The sequence below is a fragment of the Fukomys damarensis genome, unplaced genomic scaffold, assembly GCF_012274545.1.
Source record: "Fukomys damarensis isolate Sample0158 unplaced genomic scaffold, DMR_v1.0_HiC HiC_scaffold_13, whole genome shotgun sequence".
Taxonomy (NCBI): domain Eukaryota; kingdom Metazoa; phylum Chordata; class Mammalia; order Rodentia; family Bathyergidae; genus Fukomys; species Fukomys damarensis.
This window is the reverse complement of record NW_022900925.1, coordinates 37,515,749-37,532,868: the sequence shown is the minus strand read 5'-3', so window position 1 is coordinate 37,532,868 and position 17,120 is coordinate 37,515,749. Positions and strand designations below refer to the sequence as shown.

General features: G+C 53.7%; 2 protein-coding genes across 2 annotated transcripts in view; both read left to right on the top strand.

Moving 5' to 3' along the window:
* Nucleotides 1-3,581, top strand: part of LOC104870120 (keratin, type I cuticular Ha4-like) — a 12,562-nt gene extending 8,981 nt beyond the window's left edge. The window contains exons 2-8 of the mRNA XM_010635542.1: nt 7-120; nt 219-301; nt 1,119-1,275; nt 1,894-2,055; nt 2,147-2,272; nt 2,414-2,634; nt 3,136-3,581. Of these exons, the coding sequence (XP_010633844.1) occupies nt 7-120; nt 219-301; nt 1,119-1,275; nt 1,894-2,055; nt 2,147-2,272; nt 2,414-2,634; nt 3,136-3,217 (945 nt within the window). The 3' untranslated portion in view covers nt 3,218-3,581. The remainder of the gene's footprint in view (nt 1-6; nt 121-218; nt 302-1,118; nt 1,276-1,893; nt 2,056-2,146; nt 2,273-2,413; nt 2,635-3,135) is intronic.
* Nucleotides 3,582-7,901: 4,320 nt separating this feature from the next.
* LOC104870080 (keratin, type I cuticular Ha3-II) lies at nt 7,902-14,947 on the top strand. The gene is made up of 7 exons (XM_010635468.1): nt 7,902-10,642; nt 10,823-10,905; nt 11,360-11,516; nt 12,625-12,786; nt 12,878-13,003; nt 13,145-13,365; nt 14,526-14,947. The coding sequence occupies exons 1-7, from the start codon at nt 10,295-10,297 to the stop codon at nt 14,641-14,643; spliced, it is 1,215 nt and encodes a 404-aa protein (XP_010633770.1). The 5' UTR covers nt 7,902-10,294; the 3' UTR covers nt 14,644-14,947.
* The last annotated feature ends 2,173 nt before the right edge of the window (nt 14,948-17,120 follow it).

The following is a 17,120-nucleotide window of genomic DNA, read 5'->3' as shown; positions in this document are numbered from 1 at the left end:
CTGGAGCGGGAGAATTGCGAGCTGGAGCGGCGCATCCAGGAGCGCAGCCAGCAGCAGGAGCCCTTGCTGTGCCCCAGCTACCAGTCCTACTTCCGCACCATCGAGGAGCTGCAGCAGAAGGTGAGGGGTGGCTCTCGTGGGGGCCTAGTGGCCGCTGTCTTTGAACAGTGACCCTTTCGGAGTTCAACCGGACCTCACGCTGGAACCGTTTTTTTCAGATTCTGTGTGCCAAGTCTGAGAATTCCAAGCTGATGGTCCAAGTAGACAATGCCAAACTGGCTGCTGATGACTTCCGCACCAAGTACGTTGAACCTTTGGGCCTGGCTGATCCCTCCTACTCTTTCCCAGCCCTCTGGGCCTAACGTTGCCTGGAAGGGAAAAGAAAAACATTCATCCATCATTCTTTCTCCTCCAAGTCTGGTGATGGGAAGCCAGTGTCAAACAGGGACACAGGCTCGTGGGCAGCCTGCCCTTCAGTGGACACAGCTGGTGTCCTTTATCTGAACTGCTCGGGACTGGAAGTGTAGTAGAGGTCTGGGTTTGGGACTATGGTAATATTTGCATAAATGTAATGAAGTATTTTGGGGATGGGATGTGAGTCTAAACACAGAGCTCACTTATGTTTTATTTATACCTCATACCTGTAGCCAGAAAGTAATTTTGCACACTATTTCTAGTGCCTGGTGCTTTGGTTATGACCTGTCAGGTAAGGTTGAATGCACTATTACAGGGGTCACAGAGTTCAGATAGCCGGGCACTTCAGATTTTCCACTTTTTGATTAGGAATGCTCAACCTGTATTACTTTTCCTGGAAAGGTTTCTTAAACCCCAAGATTCAGAGACTGAAACTGATTCCTCTTTGGGAATGGATTGATTTGGGGTTAGTAGGAGAGGGAGGGAGGGTCTCCACCGTCTGGGCCGGTGTTTCTTCTGGTGTTGGGGTGACGGAAGGGCCTGTGCTCCGACTAACCAGGCCTCTCATCGAGGAGACATACAGGTGCGGAGGGCAAGCACTGTGTAAGTTACAAAGAGCTGGGCCCATCCCATGCAACAAGAGGTGTGCGGGGGGAAGCTGGCCTTTTCCCATGGCTGGTCTTCCTACCGGGATCTGTATGCAGGTACCAGTCGGAGCTGTCCCTGCGGCAGCTGGTGGAGTCGGACATCAACAGCCTGCGCAGGATCCTGGACGAGCTGACCCTGTGCAAGTCCGACCTGGAGGCGCAGGTGGAGTCGCTGAAGGAGGAGCTGCTGTCCCTCAAGCGGAACCATGAGGAGGTGAGATTTAAAACAAAAGGGGCTTCAGAGCTAAGCCTTTAGTGTGGGGGATCAGGAGGCAATGACCGTCAGGCTCCCTGGCATGGGACCCTTCTCTGAGGGACTCAGTAGCCCTCGGGAGGAAGACATCTGTCTGCATCTGGGGGAGAGATGATGTGGGGCTGGAGCTGCAGATATAGAGGAAGGGCGTCTACCGATCCAGCTTGCTCTCTGCTGGACACTGTTAGGTCCTGGATTTGTGGTGCAGACGGAGGGAAAAAAGCATGGTCCTTGTTTCCAAGACCGGCCAGTGTGGTGTGGGGAGAACCGCGGATTCACGGTGCAGCACAGGCAGAGAGAACCAAGGGCCACAGGAGGCGTGCATGGGAGTGAACGAGGAGGCAGGGAGAGGCCTGCTCAGACGCAAGGAGGATTCCCACAGCTGAGGGAGGAGGCTGAGCTACCCTGAGCAGGGTGTGTCAGGCAGGGCCGGTCAGTGTATCGTCCAGGAGGCTGGTGTCTGTCCTGCCCATGATCAGGAGACTCCTGATGGTACCTTACTGGCAAGGTTGTACTCACTTCTTTACAGCAGGAAGCGATCCTTTTCCGCGGGCTCACTTCTTGTCCTTCCTCCCCCAGGAAGTCAACACCCTGCGCTGCCAGCTCGGGGACCGCCTCAACATAGAGGTGGACGCGGCGCCCTCCGTGGACCTGAACCGCGTGCTCAACGAAGTCAGGAGCACGTACGAGGCCGTGGTGGAGACCAACCGCAGGGAGGTGGAGGAGTGGTACACCACGCAGGTGGGCGCCCCGGAGCTCCCCACACGCGCGCGGACCCCCAGGCCCCAGGCCCAGGGCAGCGCCTGACCCCGCCTCCCCCTGGCTGTTGCAGACCGAGGAGCTGAACAAGCAGGTGGTGTCGAGCTCGGAGCAGCTGCAGTCCTACCAGGCGGAGATCATCGAGCTGCGGCGCACGGTCAACGCCCTGGAGATCGAGCTGCAGGCGCAGCACAACCTGGTGCGTGGGGGCGGCCCTGGGGGAGCCGGCGGGAGGGGAGGCGTGGGCGCCTTGTGAGCCTTGGGTCTCCCGGCCGGGACTGGTCCGGGGCCCTGCAGGAGCCGGGCCGGAGCGGTCCCCTGACGTCCTCGTCCCCCGCAGAGAAACTCCCTGGAGAACACGCTGAACGAGAGCGAGGCCCGCTACAGCTCGCAGCTGTCGCAGGTGCAGTGCCTGATCGGCAGCGTGGAGTCGCAGCTGGCGGAGATCCGGGCTGACCTGGAGCGGCAGAACCAGGAGTACCAGGTGCTGCTGGACGTGCGGGCGCGGCTGGAGTGCGAGATCAACACGTACCGGGGCCTGCTGGACAGCGAGGACTGCAAGTGAGTGGGCTGAGGATTCTGGGACGGAGCAGATCATGAGAATGTGAAACACTGCGTGCAAGCATGGAGGCTTTATTTTCAAGTTCCTAGACCATGCACGTTAGCTGAGTGATTGCCCTGTGCTTAGTGGTGTGAGAGGAAGGCAGATGTGGGCCTGGCCAAGGTGAAGGCTGCAGCCCCCCACGCCGGTGTGGCTATCCAAGGAGAGACAGGTGGCACTAGGGACAGGGACAGTCAGTAGTGTTCACTGGGTGGGGAGCTCGGGTTAAATTCCATGACAGCTTAGGAGCACTAGAGAATATTTTCCAAAACAAAGCTTTCTGCTTCTGACAAGGCATTCTGGGAGTGGGAGAAGGATTTGCTAACAGTCACAACTTTATTCCTTCTAATTCCAAGCACAGACACATCACAGGTTGTCTCCTGAAGCCCAAGGTATTGTGTGCACCTTTGGCTTCTCTGTCCTCTGCCCCCAACCCATTCTAACTCTCCCCGTCCTTCCAGGCTGCCCTGCAACCCGTGTGCCACCACCAATGCCACTGGCAGTTCCTGCGGGCCCTGCGGCAGCTGTCAGAAGCGTTGTTAATTGAACAGTGGTGCCCTCCTGGAAGACGTCAGTGAAGCCACTTGGATGAAGCCCAGGAACGATCCCCAGGGCCTCCCTGGGCCAGGGCTCAGTTGCCACTAATGCCAGCTAGGATTCTAGACCCTGATGCGTTTTCCAGACCCAACAAGCAAGGACTCCTATCATCAACTTCCGATGTCAGGAAAAGTCCCCGGGCTTCGGCACTGGGCCTCTTCCCTCCTGGAGGTGTTTAGCCCGCTGAGATCTGTGCTCCAGGGATTACTTTTGGGCATTTCCTGTACACACTGCAATTCCCTGCTCTCCTTTCTTCTCTGGCATTCTCTTGAATGCACGGAGGTGACTTCATTTACTTCCCAATAAACTCCATTTCTCTGGCATAGCAAACGTGCCTCTTATTTGTAATCATGCATCGTGCAGTACTCATTGGGAGGGCTTCGCAGAAATGTCCTTCATGAGGAGGACAAAAGGGTTTAAATGACGGCCTCAGCTCTCCCCGGAGCACTGCTGGAGAGGGTGGGTGTCCCCGGGGTGCTCTTGCCAAAGGGACGCCATGCAGGAGTCCCTGTGTCAGCACCCATGCCTGCCTGTCGTGGCTGCAGGGCCCCTGATTGCTCTGAGAATCCCCCACTGCTGTCCCCAAAAGACTGAAAGTTTCTTCTCTCCTTTCTCTTAAACTTCCTGAAGCCTCACCTCTGTGGAAACTGCACAGAGCAGCGATCCTCCCCTCTCACCTCTCTGCTGCACCTGCTCCTGCCGACAGTGCCCCCCCCCCGCAATCACCTTCCTCGATGCTGTAACCCTGCACACCAGGTGCTCTTGTTGCATCTCTGATTACCTGTGCTCTGTCTTCCTGTTGGCTGTGCCACCGCTTTCTACCCCAAGTGGAGGAAACACTTGGATCCTCAGCCTCTATTTTTCTCCTTCTATGTTCTGGCTCCTCCTGGTGAAATCTCTGTGCCGATGGCTCTCAGATCTCACAATCAGCTCAACTTCCAGGTTCTCGGTTGCCCATGGGCCAGTTTCACTAGCTGCCAGTCTGTTCCCTCATAATCATTGGGCACGGACTTTGCCGAGCTGTTGTTCCCTAATACCTTTATATTTATTTATTTATTCATTTATTTTTGAGGCAGGTCTCCCTGTGTAGTTGAGACTCCCTGGAACTCACTATGTAGCCCAGGCTGGATTCGAACTCACAGCAGGATCCTCCTGCCTCAGCCTCCCGAGTGCTGGGATTACAGGCGTGCACCGCCATGCCCGGCCCCTAATGTCCTTCAAATGCAGTCTCTTTTCACTTTTCTCCCTCAAGGTTGAGTCCTTCCTTTTGGTCTTTACTCAAATCACCTCTTTTTCACCTCATTTCCTGCGATTCCAAGAAAGGCCAAGGTTCCCGAAATATCTCCCGGGAAACACTAACCCTACCGTGGCCACCCCTCTTGGGCTCGTCTTTGGCTTTTAGGGTTGTCAAATGTGCGGAGTGCAGTCTCGGTTGCACACACCACGTACTCTCGCTGACGACGCAAGTGCAGCCCACATCTCTCTTCCATTCCCACTGAAACTGCAGGCTTTGAAAACCCCAGGGCTCAGCGGATATAAAATGTGTCTGTCTGCCCAGCAGAGAGCAGGCCATCACCTAATTAAAGCCTCGTGTACACTGTGGGATGCTGCAAGTGGCATAAATAAGGAAGAGAGAGTAACATTAGTAAGTATTCGTGATAAGGTCATTAAAACTTTATATGCTTCCCACGGTTTCAACTTCAGGCAGCTCTTATCATATGACATCAGCGTAATCCTGAAAGAAAGTTTGGTGGGGTACGTTTGGATAACTGAATGTGCGTAGGTCCAAGAGAGGGGAACTTATTTTTCGACCATAAATTTTGCCTGTAAGGAGATGAGGAATCAGGAGCCGTACGTAGAGTCAGATTGTCTGATTTATACTCTGGAACCCAGAACAAATGTGCAGAAACAGGAAGGGTGGAAGAAGGGAACAGCAGGGCAGTGGTGCAGGACCACGTCCCACGGTGTGCTCATCCTGGAGACTTGCTCTGGAGGACGGTGGCTACAGCACTTGTGTCTAGGCTCGGTTGCAGTGGCTCCTGGAAGTTGGTAGAGTCAAGTGGAGTGGAAGACAGAAAGATCAATTGGAAGGCTGGTGAGAGACAGCAAGGCGTGGGTAGAGCAGGGAATGGGTGGATTCTGAAAGCTCTGCCTGGGATCCGGAAGCTGATTGGAGGAAGAGGAACGACAGTGAGCAAAGAAGATGGCAGGAAGTGATCGAACATTGTATCAGCCAGGGTGCCCCGGGAAATAGAACCAAGAGGATATCTAATATAGAGATAGAAAGGAATGTTCTGTGCAGGATTGGCTCAGGCCATCATGGAGGCTGAGAAACCCCACAGTCGGCTCACTGCTACGAGGTGGACCAGGATTCTGGTGGCGCAGTTTTATTCCAAGCAGAAGTCCTGAGAACCAAGGAAGTCAATGGAATAAGTCTCAGGGTTTGAAAACATCAAAATTAGAGAGCAAGAGAGGACGGATGGCCAGGAATGTTCTGTGCAGGATTGGCTCAGGCCATCATGGAGGCTGAGAAACCCCACAGTCGGCTCACTGCTACGAGGTGGACCAGGATTCTGGTGGCGCAGTTTTATTCCAAGCAGAAGTCCTGAGAACCAAGGAAGTCAATGGAATAAGTCTCAGGGTTTGAAAACATCAAAATTAGAGAGCAAGAGAGGACGGATGGCCACCCAAGAGGAGAGAAGGGACTCAGCCTTCTTAGACTCTTTTCTTCTGTTTGGGGCCTCAATGGAGTGGAGGACGCCCACCCACGTTGGTACAGGTGACCTTCATGTGCGATCTCTCCCAGAACATCCTCACAGGCTCACACAGTGATGATGTCTCCCTGGTAGCCTGGGCATCCCCCAGCCCCATCAAGGTGGCACAGAAAATTAAACCATCACAAATACCTACTACGGGTCTGACGATTTTGAGCCCCAGAGAACGAGACAATAGTGGATCTCCAGTGGAGGGGACTTGACTGGGTTTGGAGGTGTAGAGTTACCTGTGTAAGGATGGTAGTTAGACCTGCAGGAGGAATTCGGAGCTCCTCCACTGCTGGTTCCTTATTGGAAACTGTTGAACAGAGACAAACCTGATAGCACTCTTGCCCTGGCTTTGCCATCTGTATACATTAACATATAATTAATGGGTGAGTAGCGTAATAAGTTCCTCTGCGTTTCCAAAGGAACAAATCTGACATTTCTCCTGGTGAGAATTTCCAGCACTAGGACCTGACCGTGATGCAAGCTGTTGAGGACCAATAAAAAGAAGGCGGCAGAATACAGAAGAACCTTGGTGTCACCGATAGGAATGACCGGGCTGACCTGGAACAAGAGTCCTTAACACGACCGTCACCCCTGATATCACCGGGTCTTTGAGGCCGGGGGTGACAGCTGGGTACAGCAGCTGGAGAGGGAATCGGAGAAGTAGCTGAAGAGACGCTGAAAGAAAAGCAGAGCAGGTTTCAGCGAAGTCATCAAGAGCGTCCAGGCCAAGGAAGATGAGAGTCGGACCAATCTCTTGAAGACAGAAGGGGGAGATCGCTGCTGACCACGAAGGGCAGGGCCTGTGGGGTACTGGGGAGGAAGCCGTGCTTTAGTAGCTTGTTGGTGTCTGTCTCGAATCGCCAGCTCAAGGGTGAGCTAACGGCAGTGCCTCACCACAATACCTTCACACTCAGCACGCAGCCTACTTCACTCTGTTCTCTGTGGACTGCTGACAAATGTTTCAGCGTCTGTTCTTTCCCTTGACGGCACAGCAGGCTACAGAGATGGACCTTCATTCCTCCTCTGGGAGGTCCCTGAGCCCAGCTTTCCCTGGCAGCCTAGCACCAGGAAGTTACGCTGCCCTGAGTGGTTTCATGTTCCTCGCTTTTATTTTAGACTAAGTGGAGCTAAAAACCTAGCCTGGCTGGACTTTGCATTTTTCTGACTTGCCTTGGTCCCCGAAGCCCCCAAACTCCATCCTAATGTCTCATGGGCTGAGTGTGAGGTAAACACTGGCAGCCCTGGGGGGGGGGCTTGTGGTGGAAGCTTCAGCCCATTCTGAAGCACCCCCGTCTGATTTTGCTCCAGTTAGGATCTTAACTGTCCCCTGAGCCAATGTGCTACAGGACTCGTCAGAATGGTGCTGTGTGAAGGCAGCGGAATCTTTAAGAGGCACAACTTTTAGGTCACTGGGGCGTAGCCTGAGGGGGCTGGGGAAACCCCAGACTCTTGTCCTTTCTTTGGCTCGTGGACTGTGAGAACTGCCCTGCCTTGCAACTGATCATGGGCTGGTGCCACCAAAACTGTCAACTCAAATAAACCTTTGCTGTTTATAAACTGATTGTCTCGGGTCCTTTGTTGTACGAATGGAAGGCTCATTAAAAGATTCTCTTTCTACCAGCCTGGCTCATTCTCAAGCTCCTCCACTGCTGGTTCCTTATTGGAAACTGTTGAACAGAGACAAACCTGATATCACTCTTGTCCTGGCTTTGCCATGTTTACATATTAACATACAATTAGCATACAATTAGCATATAATTAATCAGCCAGTAGTGCAATAAGTTCCTTTGCATTTCTAGAGGAACAGATTTGGTGAGAATTTCTCCTGGTGAGAATTTCCAGCACTAGGACCTGGTTGTGATGCAAGCTGTTGGAGGGAGCTCTTTGTCACAGGTAGGGTGGCCTCAGCAGAAAATCTGAGTCCTGTGGGTGAGGTCCTGTGGATTCCTCACACAGGAGCGGCCTTGGCTTCCCTCGTAAACAGCATCCTTAGACCTCAAATGCTCTTCAGTTGCTTACATCTTGAGACCAGAAGCCTCGACCGCAGTGTTGGCCACAATTACAGGCAGTTGTAAAATCTCTCTGCTGGTTGGGATTTGATTTGTTTATTGAGGTGTCGCTGGCCCGAGAGTATCATCGCTTACGTAAAGGTGAGAATTCACGGGACACCAGGAGTGGAATAAATGAAGAGTAATCGCTTCCAGGAATTCCTTGGCAGCAGACTGAAACCTGTTTCTTCTTTAGGAGGCAGGAAGTCCTCTCCACCATTGCTGTTTGGCGGCTGCGTAGCTACGCAGCAATCATAGTTACGTCTCCTTGGGACTTGCAAATACTTTCGTTTTCTAAACTCTGCTCTGTGCTTTTGAAGACACAGAACACTTAGCCATGGCTTGTTCTACTCTGACTGAGGTAGAAGCCACAGCAGGTTTATGCAGACTTTTGGCTACATATTCGCTAGGCTGTCATGTGTTACTCCTTTCTTCACAAAGTGGCATTTCGCTGGAACACAGAACAAAGGAAGAACAGGAAGTAACTGGAGAAAAATGAATGGATCCAGCCGTTTGCCTCATGTTACTTGATGTGATCCAATGGGGCTCAATCAGTTCGATACTGATTTGAAGCCAGCACACCCACTGCGCAGCTCACTGGTGGTGGGATCGTGTTAGATAGAGGCAGGAAAGCAGGCAGGAGGGGCAGAGAGTTGTGGGTTTCGACAAGGGAGAGGGTGTCAGTGGTTTTGAGACCTTCACTCTGGAAGACCAAGCATTTCCCCCCAAGCGTCAGTCCTTTCCAAAAGCACACTTGAGACCCCTCCCTGGAAATGACTTTTCAAATCAGCCGAGAATGCACGTTTGTACCTGACAGTTACAGTTTGTTTCTGACCCATTACAGACACCACTCAGCTTGGACGTTCACCAGGCTCACCAGGCCTGGGTCCAAATGACATCAGGCTGGTTCCTTGGAAGACAGACATTTGCCTTGGGTGAGGGTAACCCAAAGAATGTGCCCCAGGCCACCAGGGCGGGTCTGGGAAGAGGTGCCCCAGGAGTGGCCACGGGGCAGGAGCTGGCGTGAGGCTTCCAAAAGGAACAACTCAAAAGAGACGCCTTTCATCTTTGGAACACTGGCAGAGTCAAATAGAATCCTTGCAGTTCATGCTCCGTCTGCGATGGCACGAGGGCGAAGCATTTGTTTGTCAAACGCTGTCCCAGCAGCCCTGAGCCACCGCCTAGGAAGGTGAGGATGTGGGGTTTTGCACAGCCATGTGCTTCCGAGGGCTGAGTTCGGATTAACCAGGGTTCTGTTTTAAAGCTCCCAGTGGCGGAAACGACCTTGGTTCTTTAACAGAGCAGAGCAGGCCCTTACGTCTTGGCTCCTGTCATCTAGGAGGTGGATCGCTGTGCTGTCTACATCTGCGCTGTTGTGTCGCAGTGCGGAGAGCAGAAGGGACGTGGGGAACGCGCAAGGCGATGGGGGGTGGCCCCGGAGTTAGAGACCCGGGAGGAAGCCCGGCTCCGCGGTGTAGGAGCTCCGTGACCTTGGGTGGCCTCTCATCCTCACACTCCTGCACGGTTTCCACGCTGTGTGCAGGCGCAGAGCGCAGTGCCCAGGGGTGCTGCCCACGGTAGCCTTTCTCAGTTCCCTCAGGAAGACTGAGCGGTGGAAAGGGAGTGCGGCCGGTGCAGCTGTCACCCCCAGGGGACGGAACGGCACAGGGACAGAGCCGATGGCCTTGGCAGTCTCCTCTGGTCTCAGCTGCCCGGATTCCTCACGAGATAATCTGGTCTGCGGAGGGGCGTCTCAGCTGGTTTCCCCACAGGGCCCTACCTGAGTAGGAACTGGATAGGGCGTAAACCTTCCCTTCTGCAGAAGACGCACAGATACGAGTCTGACTGCCAGAGGACAGCGGGGAGCTTCCCTGGGACTCGGCCCTCCACCCAGAAGTGCTGCTGTTGGCAAAGCTGGTCACTTTGAAGTCAAACCAGGACGCTCTTAGGTGACTGAGCGGCAGGGGTGGGAGGAGCCCTGACTCAGCACGGAGCCCGAGTAAAAACATTCTAAGTGGTGAAGGACTCCTGGGAGGTGGCTCAATAATACCCGGAAAAATTGGTAAAGAGGGCAAAAGGGACAATGTTTATGGGGTCGCCACACCCACCACTGACAGAATATAAAGCTGGGCAGAGGACCAGGACCTATACCAGAGACAAGAAAGCAGGTTTCGAAGCTGATTCTCAGAGCTCTGCTCCCTCCCAGCACCATGCCCTACAACTGCTGCCCGCCCACCCCGAGCTGCCGCACCAGCTGCGCCTCCCGGCCCTGCGTGCCCCCCAGCTGCCACGGCTGCACCCTGCCCGGGGCCTGCAACATCCCCGCCAACGTGGGCAGCTGCAACTGGTTCTGCGAGGGCTCCTTCAACGGCAGCGAGAAGGAGACCATGCAGTTCCTGAACGACCGGCTGGGCAGCTACCTGGAGAAGGTGCGGCAGCTGGAGCGGGAGAATTGCGAGCTGGAGCGGCGCATCCAGGAGCGCAGCCAGCAGCAGGAGCCCTCGCTGTGCCCCAGCTACCAGTCCTACTTCCGCACCATCGAGGAGCTGCAGCAGAAGGTGAGGCCTGGCCGTCGCCCCCAGCCTGGGGAGCTGTGCGATTCTCCTCTCCGGGGCGAGACGGGGACCTTGCTTCCGGGCTCTCATCGTTCTAGCCTTTCCCTTCCCTTCACGGAAGAGAGAGAAGCTGATGGTCTCGAATTGGTTTTCCACCCTCACTGAGCAACTTCTGCCTCCCAGATCCTGTGCAACAAGGCTGAGAACGCGCGGCTGGTGGTGGAGGTGGACAACGCCAAGCTGGCCACCGACGACTTCAGGACCAAGTGAGCGGGGCCTTGGGGCGCTGCTGTCCGCACTGACAACGCTGACGGAGCTGTCCCTGGACTGCCCCCTAAGCTCTGCAGAGTTCTTGCTTCACAAACCTCAGGATCCCCTCATAGTCCGTCCCTCTGTGAAGTGATGTCCACCAGTCACGCCACGTGTCGGTGTGGACAGCTCAGGCCTCTGACGTCCTGCTGTGCCTAGACAGAAATTGTGAGAACAGCAGAACTGTATCCATTCTGGAAACCTTTTAGCTCACGGACTTGCCTCTTCCTCAACCCACCAGTTCAGGAAGAAAATAATTACCAGAGCGTTTTACTCTAGGACAGACTGAAACAGACAAGATTGCCAGAAAAATTACCAACCCCAATTTTGTTGTCTGGCAAACCAAAGCAAGCAGGGTCAAGGCCGGGTGTGTTGCTGCCCAGCCTGACCCTGAACCTCCTTCACCCACAGGTACCAGTCGGAGCTGTCCCTGCGGCAGCTGGTGGAGTCGGACATCAACGGCCTGCGCAGGATCCTGGATGAGCTGACCCTGTGCAGATCCGACCTGGAGGCACAGGTGGAGTCGCTGAAGGAGGAGCTGCTGTCCCTCAAGCAGAACCACGAGCAGGTGAAGTTCTCGACAGGATGGGGCTTGCAGGGACCCGCTTCCAACCACACTGCCTCAGTTAGCTCAGGAAGCTGTTCGAGTTCCCAAAGTCTGTGATGGGAGATTAGGCGTTTTTCTGGCAGAGGCAGGAAGGAGGTTGGAGGAGGGTGGGCCGCTCTGAAACAAGGGAAGGTCGCCAGAGCTGCTGCTGCCACTGTCTCCTCTGTGGGTCCGTGCAGCCCTGGCCATCATGGGTCTCACTGTCCCTTTGTCCCAGAGAAGGCTATGGCCCTGGGCCACCCAGCAGAGTGGGTTGAAGAGCAGGCTACAAAGGTCAAAGGCTCCTCAGCTCCGCCCAGAGCTCTTTCTGCTGTTGGTGGAGCTGGGAAGACTGGTGGCCGAGGAAGACAGATATTCCAACGTCTTTCCCAGCACAGCCAGTGTTAGCGGAGAGCTTGTGTTGTGCCAAACATGGCGCCGAACACTTTAGAGCTCCAGGCCCGGTTCTCACTTTAAGATGAAGAAACGGAGGGCTGGAGAAGCTTCTAGAAGCCACAGAGAGAGTGTTGGAGATGAGGCCCGCCCGCTGCCCAGCCCAAGAACCAAGCTGCTCTGCTCTGTGAAGAGACAGCAGGGAAGGGAGCTGGCGTTTCTCACCCAGCAAAATCTACATCAGCAGAAGCAACAAACTGCTAGTTAAGATGACTCTATTCTAGCGAGGCAGGTGCTGAAGTAAGCATCGACTTTGTTTAGAAGGGGTCTTTTTATTACCCATGCTGAGAATCAAACTGATGACGCTATGAGATATTCCACCAAGAACACTGAAGTGGGGCTTTAGGGGCCAGAATTTAAGTCATGGGCAACTGTGTCTGAGCTCCGAGGCCACCACACACCACACAGCCCTCAGACAAAAGTGGGAAACTGAGTCAGAAGGGCAGAGGGAGCACAGACTCAAGACACTCAGTGAACTTCCATGCGGGGATTAGCCACTGAGCGGAACCTGGTCCAGGAGCGGAGAGAGGGCAGGGCTGTCTCTGAGAGCTCAGGAATCACCGGAAACAAAATTGTATTACCTCGCCGAAAACACCCAGGTCACCGGTGAAGTCGAACACTTCCTTCTCCTCCACAGGAAGTCAACACCCTGCGCTGCCAGCTCGGGGACCGCCTCAACATAGAGGTGGACGCGGCGCCCTCCGTGGACCTGAACCGCGTGCTCAACGAAGTCAGGAGCACGTACGAGGCCGTGGTGGAGACCAACCGCAGGGAGGTGGAGGAGTGGTACACCACGCAGGTGGGCGCCCCGGAGCTCCCCACACGCGCGCGGACCCCCAGGCCCCAGGCCCAGGGCAGCGCCTGACCCCGCCTCCCCCTGGCTGTTGCAGACCGAGGAGCTGAACAAGCAGGTGGTGTCGAGCTCGGAGCAGCTGCAGTCCTACCAGGCGGAGATCATCGAGCTGCGGCGCACGGTCAACGCCCTGGAGATCGAGCTGCAGGCGCAGCACAACCTGGTGCGTGGGGGCGGCCCTGGGGGAGCCGGCGGGAGGGGAGGCGTGGGCGCCTTGTGAGCCTTGGGTCTCCCGGCCGGGACTGGTCCGGGGCCCTGCAGGAGCCGGGCCGGAGCGGTCCCCTGACGTCCTCGTCCCCCGCAGAGAAACTCCCTGGAGAACACGCTGAACGAGAGCGAGGCCCGCTACAGCTCGCAGCTGTCGCAGGTGCAGTGCCTGATCGGCAGCGTGGAGTCGCAGCTGGCGGAGATCCGGGCTGACCTGGAGCGGCAGAACCAGGAGTACCAGGTGCTGCTGGACGTGCGGGCGAGGCTGGAGTGCGAGATCAACACGTACCGGGGCCTGCTGGACAGCGAGGACTGCAAGTGAGTGAGGTGTGGGTTTTCCCTGGACACGAAAGGTCCCCGTGGGGTGCATGGTCCCGTGGTGACGTGGCCTTCCAGTTTCTAGGTCTTGGCTGGAGTCCTCTGTCGCGAGCCGGCGACGCAGAGCACTGTCCAGCAGTGCCTCAAACCTGAAAGAGCAGCGGGGTGGAGATGGGGCAGAGAGAAAGGAAGGACGCCAAGACAAGAGTCTGATCAAGGCGACGTTTATTGCAGGCAGGCATCAGCCTTTTAAAGGAAAAGGCCGAACTACTATGGGCTAGGATTACCATAGTAACCTCAACACCCGCTCCACGGGAACGAGGGTTCACACGGGCAAGAGAAAGCAGGCTCAAGAAAAACAAATTAACAACACTTGCAACTAATAATCATGATTCCCAAATAGGTAGAGGAACTTAACAAAATGGAGTTACAACACCTGACTCCTACAGATAACGTCAGATCTTTAACAGGAAGCACCTGACTCCTACAGATCTTTGGCTGTCCGAGTTTCTCCTGTGCAGGGTCAAAACAAGTTTAACACGTGCAGTCCTTAAAAAGGAACAAATGTTGTCTTTCAAAAAGCCAGTGGGCCATGGCTGGCTTCCCACACCTACTGGTGATCTTTGGCTGCTGCTGCTGCTGGGTAAATTCTGCTTTGCAACTTCAGGGATGTTTGGTGACATCAAAAAGAAAATGAGAAATGGAGGCAATCACCACTCTGATGTCACCAAAAGGTGGAAGTCCATTGTTTTCGTCGATCCCTGTTGGAATCATGCAGCAGGCAGAGTGGGATTCGTGACCGTCTTCCCGGTGGGGGCCTCTTGACAACTGGGGAGATGACGCGGTAGCTGATGGGACACCTCCCTTGTTGGCACACAGTAATTTTATGAACATGGTGTTTGGAGTTTCTACCTGTGGGTGTTGGATAGCACCAGTCCCATTTTACAGGTGTGAGGCAAAGGCTTATGTGACAAGGTGACTCCCCACATCTTCAGGGTTAAAGGGCAAAGGCTGGGATTACCCCCGCTTTTCTGTCACTGCCTCTGAGCTTAGTAGGAACAGGACTGGGCTTCCTGAGCCATCAGGGAATGGGTTCTGTGTATCCCATGCCGTGCGGGTTGAGCTTTCTCTGATGATGATCTAATTCTCCCGTGTCCTAGGCTGCCCTGCAACCCCTGCGCCACCACCAATGCCTGTGACAAGCCCATTGGGCCCTGCGTCTCCAATCCTTGTATTTCCCGCTCCCGCTGTGGGCCCTGCAACACCTTCGGGTGCTAGGCAGCCCAGGGCCAGGAGGAGGACCGTGTGAAGACAGAAGACCCTAGGCCCGCTCCACCTCTCAAGCCCGTGTTCAGCATCACCACGAGTCGTGTCCTGGAAGGAGAAGGGAGGCCCAGGTCTGTGGCCTGGCTCCTAGCCTCTGCCACCGGGACCTCTTCGGCCAGGTCCCTGTCTCCTGCCTGTGTCTGGTGGACCGAGAGGCCTGAGCCTCAAAGGGCCCTTGGGTGGTGGGTTGTGGTTCCCATGGCCGTTTCTGCTTTTCTTGCTCTTTCCCACATCTCCCAATAAACTTTCCTCCTGCAAACAGACATGATTCTCGTGTGTGTTTTTCCTTCTCACAGTGCTCCTCTGTGCAATAAACAATTGTCAAAGTGGCCAGACTGCCAAACTGTTATATCAGGTCTATGCCATCCCAATAAAAACACCAACAGCACACTTTATGGATCTACTAGAGAAAACAACCCTGAAACTCACACGAAGCCAGAAGAGACCCAGAATAGCCAAAGTAATTTTGAGCAAAGAGGAAGCAGGTGGCATTGCGATACCAGACTTCAAGCTATGCTGCAAAGCAGTAGTGATAAAAAGGGCATGGTACTAGAACAAAAACAGACACCTGGATCAATGGAACAGAACTGAGGATACAGAAACCTCCCCAGGCATATTCAACTATTTGATTTTTGCTAAAGGGATCAAAAGCATATGTTGGAGGAAGGTAGCCTACTCGACCAGTGGTGTTGGGAAACTGGTTGTCTGCTTCCCAAAGATCTCTTATCTCTCTCTGTGTACTAAATTAAAATCAAAACAGATCAGAGACCTAAGCCTTCTGGAAGATAAACTGGGTAAGACTCTCGAAGACTCAGTGTATGAAAAGATTTTCTAAGTGGAAGCTCAGTCGCACAAGAAATAGCAGCTGTCTGGAGAAGGTTGTAGATCCAGTTCTCGAACCCCAGCCTCTCCTCTCCCCAAGCAACTTCATGGCTGGGAGCCACCTCCACACCTTGTGAATTCACCCGGATCCTGTCCCCTGACAGTGACCTTGCAGTGGTCTTTACCGGGAACAGCTGCCTCCCAGGTGCCAGCTCTGTTGCTTAGGAGCAAGAGTTCAAATTTCTCAATGTAGACATACACAGGGAACTTGCTCCGCTGTGTGTGAAGTACCGACTCAGACTTTGTCTCCGAGTTCCGGGGGCCATGTGGGGATAACCGGGATCAGGGACTGGCCTTCGTTCTTGTCGCTGCACAGTGCTTGGCAGGGAATAGAAAGGAGTGTCTCTTTTTCTCAGGACCAAGCCAGTTTCCTTTCTGAGGTATCTAGGTAGGAGTCAGCATTACTGCTCGGCACACAGGTGGCCAAATATAAAGGCTCTAAAGTCCACGATGACACGATTAAGACCTGTGGCTGGCCACCGAATACACCAAGGCAATGCTGCTGTTTCTGATTTTGAGTGGCTAATTATGAAATGATTTCAAATATACAAAAGTGTAAAAATGAAAGAGACACCTATAAATCCATAACTAAGATTTAGGAAATATTAACCTCATGCCATATATACATCATCTCTGAATTTTTGTTTTTGAAACGTGATGTTACAGATTGGGATAACTCTCACCTGTTTCCATCCTTTCCGTCTGTCTCCCTAGGGGTAAGCAGTATTCTAAACTTGGTGGCGTATCGTTCTTCAATAAAGCACTTCGAAAACGTATACATGGTTATGTTCATGCATATATGGTTGTATGTGTGTGTGTGTGTGTGTGTGTTTCAACACTATGTCCTTTTTGGTATGTGTTTTGATTTAGCAGTTCAAGTTGGACGGGATGTATTTATAAATCTTGATATTTTTCTTCTCCTTTTCCTCCACCTTCTCCCTCTCTTTCTTCTTTTCCTAACACTGAGGATCGAATCCAGGGCTTCACGCACGGCTGGCAAGCACTCTGCCATTGAGCTACATCTCCAGCCCTGTTTATTTTTAATTTTGAGATAGGGTCTCACTAGGTTGCCCAGGCTGGCTTCGAATTGGCAGTCCTCCTGCCTCACTTTCCCAGTTAGGTGGGATTCCAGGTGTACACCACGGCACCCAGTGGGATGCTTATTTCTTTCTTAAGATTACAAGCAGTGTTTCAGGAGCATCTTGCCAATATGTCTTTAGGCATTTGCATGTTTCTTCAGAGCAGTGGTTCTCAAAGTGCAGCCCCCTGAGAACCTGTTAGAAATGCTCATAGTGGAGAAAGAAGACATGAACCAAGGATCTGGTGGCTTCTGGATGCTCGGCATGGTTTTCAGGTGACAACCCATAGGGAATTGCAGACCTCATTCCTGCAACCTCAAGAAAATGGAATTCTTGGGCGGGAGATTTGGCTCAGTGGTTCTCTCGCCTGTCTTGCAAGTGCAAGGGCCGTAGTTTGATCCCTGGTGCAAAAAAAAGGAATTCTTTCAACAACAACTTAAGTGATCAAGGCAATGGATTCTCACCTAG

Coding starts and splice junctions, on each gene's coding strand:
- LOC104870080 (XM_010635468.1), top strand. CDS start 10,295: ATGCCCTACAACTGCTGCCCGCCCACCCCGAGCTGCCGCACCAGCTGC. Junction 10,643..10,822: donor TCGAGGAGCTGCAGCAGAAG/GTGAGGCCTGGC, acceptor TCTGCCTCCCAG/ATCCTGTGCAACAAGGCTGA. Junction 12,787..12,877: donor AGGAGTGGTACACCACGCAG/GTGGGCGCCCCG, acceptor TGGCTGTTGCAG/ACCGAGGAGCTGAACAAGCA.